Genomic DNA, 6,000 nt, shown 5'->3' with positions numbered 1-6,000 from the left:
TGCTTGGACTGAGACAGGCAGATAGGCTACACCTCAAAAGGCATTCAGAGGTGCAAAGCCTTCACTCAGTAACAACACAGCTCCCCAGAGTAAAAGCACAGCCTCCAAAAGGGAGCATGAGCTGTTCCAACCAGCAATTAAAAAAATAAACCGCTGTTTTAGTCATCTGGATGAGTCACAGCAGAGGATCTGAATGTCTTTACAGAGCAGAGCGGGAACTCTCTGGTATGTGTGTGAGGCCCTGGTGCTAGTGGGGTGAGCCCCATGCAGGGTTTTCTAATACTATGCTGGCACCAGCACCAGGAGGTTTGTACTAAGGAGCATTAGAAAGGTTCAAGATCAATGCCCTGCTCCAGGAGGCAGAAGCCAGTCCATTCTCACAGGTAAGCCTCTTCTCAGTTTCACCAGGGTTAGTGCCGTTTGGCAAACCAAATCTCCCGAGCACTGACTTCTCTAAAAAAGATGTGGTCACGCCCCCCTTTCCTAGGGGAACCTCCTGGATGGCTGTAAAAGTGCTGCACCGCTGAGACTTTTTCTGCTCCCAGAGGGCTCCTTAGTTTTCCAAATTGGATTTTCTTCCTCCTAACGTGGAGATCTGTTGAGTGGCCGCTCATAACATCTGATCCTGTGCCATAAACATAAGGGTAGATGGAACTTCTCCTTGAAGCCACACAGACCCCAGGGTGAGTAATTTACATGTTCCACACACAAACACCCCTTGTGGAAAGAAGGCCCACTAACCCATGTAATACACACAACACCAACTGTGCCCACTTTTGATGTAAACAACACATTATATGCATGCTAGTCACCCTGCCAGATAAACCAAAACAAGAATTAAAAGACAAAAGAACATCGGAAACAGTTTCTTTCTTAGAGCTCTATTAATCTTCCTGGAACATAAAGCTTTTGAAAAGTTACTATTTAAGATCACTAAAAATTCACCTTCAGTACCCTCATTAACTAGATACCAATAAAAAGTTGATCCAAAGGACCACCCCAACTTGGATATATTCTAGAGTAGCAGGACAGATGGAAAGAAAAGAAAAAATAGTCAATTGGGACTATCAAGAAAAATAAAAAGGTTAAAAGATTATGCCCAGATAAAAAGACCACAGGGTGGTGGGTTTTTTCTTCTTTCTGTTATTTTTCAAATTTTATTTATGTGAAAATGTACTTGTTTACATAAAAATATTTAACTGGTTAGCAACTGGATATTCCAAGAAAATACCAAGGACACAATTTTATCCATTTCCACAGTGAAGTTAAGGCGCTTCATAAAAGGGCCAAAGATGCCCCCGTGTGGCTAAAGAGGAAAATGCTGTGGTTTAAGTAAGATGGACGGGCTACTCCTGTCTCTTAAGAGGACTTGGATTTTCCACAGGCTTTGGCATCTTTTCCACACCTTGTAGTTTTATTACTTGTCAGAGCTTAGAAGATGGTGTGATCATATGGTAAGCTTTGACTCCCATCAAGAGAAGAGAGGTTTCACGTTTTAAAAGACATATACTAAAGTTGTAAGAAATCAACATGAACCCTTAAGATTAGCTGAACCTCCACCATGGAAACACTGACCCTGCTAGGACACGCAGGAGTGCTCCGGTGCGTGACGAGTTGGGCAAGGATGTGGGGTGAAGGAACCACACTGGTGGAAGCCAAGCAGATCCCAAAGAACAAAAGCAGCCTTAGTCCCCTTGGAAAACAAGTTCAGCCTCTGTTCTCACTCTAGTTATCAAGAGGTCAGAAGCCAATGCCAGGGACCAAAACAGAATTTAAGATAATACCACAAAGATTTAATTCCATACCAGTCTATCAACATGAATTTGACCTCCCCATACTTAAGGCAAGTATCACTCAATATTATGATACATGGGTGAATAACCTATTTCTTTAAAGAAAAAAATTCCTTTCCCCCCCTGTATCAGAGGTCTATGCTATCACACATCACACAATTATAAAGTATATGCATAACTAAAAGAACTTTTAGATGTCTTTTAAAAATGTCTCCAATGTTCTCTCATTAGATAGAAATAAACTATTCTTATCAGAGAAGAAAATGAAGATATGCAAATGCAAAGAAGGCACTCAACAGCTCTAGTAGTGGAAGCTCCTTCATCACATACTTTTTAAATTCTAAGAGCGTTAACACCTACAAAACCTCCTCCATGACACCAAGCCTTAAACCTGGGCCACTGGAAGAATACAGACACAAGATCCATTTTTTGTGTCTCCAGTTACACAGAGTATTCTCGGGAATCTCTAAGTACTAGACTTAAATACAGGCTAACACTGCGCCTGAAATACATTTTGAACAGACAAGGAGTATAAATAAATACATTACTGTTAATAATATAGAAAAATACAAGATGTTAAATGAAAAAAAGCATAATATAAAATTGAATACACACCATGAGTACAACCAAAGTTAAACCCACACACTCACATACCCCATCTACAGAAAGAGACTAGAAGGAAACACTAAGATACCAATAGTGGTTGTGTTTAAGACGGCTGAGACTTAGGAGTGATTCTGTTGCTGTTTTCTACTTTCATTTCCCCAAATCTATAATGAGCATGTGCTACTCTTTTATAATGAAACAAACAAGCAAACAATAAATACTTATTGATCACTTTTCCAATAAATAGTTGCCACCTAACTCAATTATCTTAAAATTCTATCAAGATGGAAACTAGGTTTGGGTCCAGCACATGATTCCAATGTGTCATCAGAACTAAGCACAGGGGGTGGTGTGGGGGGCACAGATTATTGGATGGGAAGAATCCAAGGCCCTGGACTGAATCTTGGCTCTATGAGGCCCTGGGCACTGGTTTCCTCATCTTATCAAATGAGAGGTTGGACTAGAATCGTGGTTCCCAATCCTCAGTGGGTTACTGATCCATCTAAGTCAGGGACCCTTCTCTCCAGGAAAAAAACCCACACATGTTCACAGAGCTTTTGGAAATAATCCAGGAAGTTTATGGATTCTCCAGAGATGCATGGACCAGGTTAAGAACACTGATTGGTTAACAGGTTCTCTTCTGCAGCTCTGTCTCCAATGCCACAGGGAGGTATAATATGGTCCTTTTCTCATTTCCTGTTTTTCTGCTGAGGGACTGGTCTAGCTGCTGCCAAAATATGCCAAGGTCATCAGTTTTCTGCCCTAACCAACAGCCACCTTTCAAAAGCATGGCTTAACCACTCATCCCCAGTCTTCCTTGCAGAGGGTAGGGAGCTCTGGCATCACATTCAAAACTTTCAGTCTAAATAGAACCCTAGGCTACTGGTATAAAATCAAGCTGTGACAGTCAAGCACAGCAGAGGGTAACTGAGACACCAAGAGAACAAAAAAAGGGACTCCTTTTCCAGAGGCATTCCTGCTGAGCCCTGATATTCCAATTAGAAACATGTTTTAAGGCCTCAGAATTCTCCAATGCTATCAGGTAAGCATAGAGGGGAAGAGAAGAAAATCCACAAAAAGCAGTATTTGATCAGCTATAATTTGTATACCAATAGATCAGACTTTCTTAAGCAACCTACTGCACCTAACTATCTTGCTCCATTTCTTATTTCTATCATCAATCATTTACCCATTCGAAGCCAAGAAAATACTTTCCACAACCCTAGGATTCAAACAGGATTGACAATTTTCAATTCTGAATACTCTTATATTAAACACAAAACAAAGCTCCACTTTAAATGTCAAAACAAACAAAAATGATACAATGGTGAAGCCGTTACAAAACAGTACTTTTAACAGGTTAGAGGTAAGGGTATGGCTTCATTCTGCTGTGCCTCATCTGGGAGTTGTGCTTACCTAATTCTGTTTCTGAAATAAGCAACATCAAAACAGGCATGAGTTAGGAATGTGACATTCCCAGGTGTCCTCAGATTGGCCCTTCTTCCTGGCATTACTAAGCTTTCCTTCCCTGACTCCCCCACCACCTAGCATCAGGCCAGTTCTTTTCTCAGGATTGACACAGGGTAATCAGTCATATGTACCCAGACAAAGTCTTCAGTCTTGAAGTTGACTCTAGAAGAAAGCAGAGGGTGTATCTGCCCTGGTGTACTGCCTCAACATGGGAGAGGAGAAAGTCACCCCTGCTCGAGAAGCAACTATGGGTGAGAGAGAGCATGACACTCTGTTCAGTTCTGACTCAGACTTCAAAAATAATCCTTTTGGCCTCAGAGAACCAGTCTAAAGGTAAGGTGATCAGCTCAAGTCAGGTTTAAATCCCTTATGAGTTTACTGATGGCTTTTTGTTGATGCTGATAACCACAATTCTTCCTCCTGAACTACCATACTACAATGCCCTGTTTAAAAAAAAAAACAGGGAATTGGGGGGTGGGGGGAGTGTGTGTGTGTGTGTGTTTAAAAATGGACTAATTTATTTGTTTTTTAGGACAACTCCACATAATGGGCCAATGGTGGAATTCCTCTTGCCATCCCACAGGCCACTCCAAAGCAAGCTGCTTTACACGACTTTCCCAACTATGCAAAAAGTTTGGAGTTAACTAGCAACAAGCCTGAAGATCTGGTTACGTATATAGGTACAAAGCTGGTTCATCAAATCCCTGTTCTGGCCCTCAACCCAATGCATTTCGACCAGGGCATCGTCTACCTCCTTCTTCACGTTTATCAAACACTTGAACAGGTAATGTCCAGCTACTTCCTGGAGATGATTCCCCCTGTCAGACACTGGGTTGCTGGACTGCTCAGAAGCCTCTTCGTCTTGGGCTCCATTGCTAGAGCTTTTACAACTTTCCAAAACCTCTCTCTCTCCCTTTTCCTCATTCCTTTCATCCTCCATGGGTTCTGGGTTTTCTTCCTGGGAAGGTGAATCTTGCTTTGGGCCATGGCCCTCAGCACTGGCAGTCTCGCCTTCCTGCAGAGTGGACCCACACGGGGTGCTCTCCAAGGGGCCCTGAGCCAAATCTTGGCTGCTGCCAGACTCTCTGGGGGTGGACTTTTTCTCTTCCAAGGCTTGGATGACGTCCTCAGGAGCTCGGGGAACCTCTCTCAATTGTCTCACTCGTTCTCTTTTCTTTCTCCTTAAATGAATCCAGGAGTTTTCTACGGCTGTTAGGAAAAGGCTAACTTCTTCCTTTCCACAGGGAACTCGTTTATGCTGGACCTATTTGGAGGAAAAACAGAATTTTATAGGAAACCACTTTTTTCTTCTCAAAACTCCTTTTTAAAAAAGAAAAAAGAGAGAGAGATTATTCTAAGTACTTCTTCAATGTGCTTAACCAGGTACCTTCAAATCAGTGAGAATTTTTTCAATCCATGTCGTCACAACTACTATGCCTTCCACCGTCTCAGAGCCCAAAGATGATGCTTTGAGGGATAATTCTTTCATCACAGACTCCAACACTACAAATGTAATGGGTTTTCTCGGCTTCTCTAATTTTCTTCGCTTACTTGGTGGTGACTGAAAGGAAAAGAAGGCATGAGAGAAGAGGGGAAAGTCATCCAAATAATTAAATCCCATGTATTACAATGAACTCAGCTACACGAATTTCCATAACTTCTGCTATCAAACACAGGGCACTGAAAACACAAAGGCCTTTCATGTTTACTTTTCTTACATAAAAAAACCTTATAAAATAGGTTTATCACTCCCCATTTTGCAGAAAGGAAAACTGAGACAGAGAGAGGCTGTGTAACCAGCTCAAGGTCACACAGCTAGTAACTGCAAAGTTAGGATCTGAACCAGAAACCCAGGTTCTTTCTGCCATACCGTGCTGCCTGTGTTCTGGCTATCAGTATGTAATCTTAATTACTGAATGTCCTTAATCTATCTGTTGTGCCCAAAACAGGCCTATGCAATTATTTCTTTCATGGCATCTCAAGGACCCTGGGGATACTGTGTTCTTTTTATACTCTTCCTACTCTTTCTACTCGTCTGTATTCTGAGTTTATGCTTGCTGAGGCTTGAAGGCAAGGAGCCGGTGAACCACAGCTTGTAAGATCACATGCTAGGAATGACCAGGGCCAGCAG

The 6,000-nt window shown here is 42.0% G+C and overlaps 1 protein-coding gene across 2 annotated transcripts in view; it reads right to left on the bottom strand.

Annotated features, from left to right (window-relative positions):
- Positions 1–3,645: 3,645 nt before the first annotated feature.
- The window catches only part of METTL16 (methyltransferase 16, N6-methyladenosine), a 75,478-nt gene continuing 73,123 nt past the window's right edge, over positions 3,646–6,000 (bottom strand). For both annotated transcript variants that reach the window (XM_046674949.1, XM_046674948.1), the window contains 2 exons: positions 5,257–5,430; positions 3,646–5,133 (listed from right to left, as the gene is read on the bottom strand). In XM_046674949.1, the coding sequence (XP_046530905.1) occupies positions 4,510–5,133; positions 5,257–5,430 (798 nt within the window). In that variant the 3' untranslated portion in view covers positions 3,646–4,509. The remainder of the gene's footprint in view (positions 5,134–5,256; positions 5,431–6,000) is intronic.

Source organism: Equus quagga, chromosome 11 (genome assembly GCF_021613505.1).
Source record: "Equus quagga isolate Etosha38 chromosome 11, UCLA_HA_Equagga_1.0, whole genome shotgun sequence".
Classification (NCBI taxonomy): domain Eukaryota; kingdom Metazoa; phylum Chordata; class Mammalia; order Perissodactyla; family Equidae; genus Equus; species Equus quagga.
The sequence above is the reverse complement of the archived record's forward strand: the minus strand, read 5'-3'. Positions and strand labels throughout refer to the sequence as shown.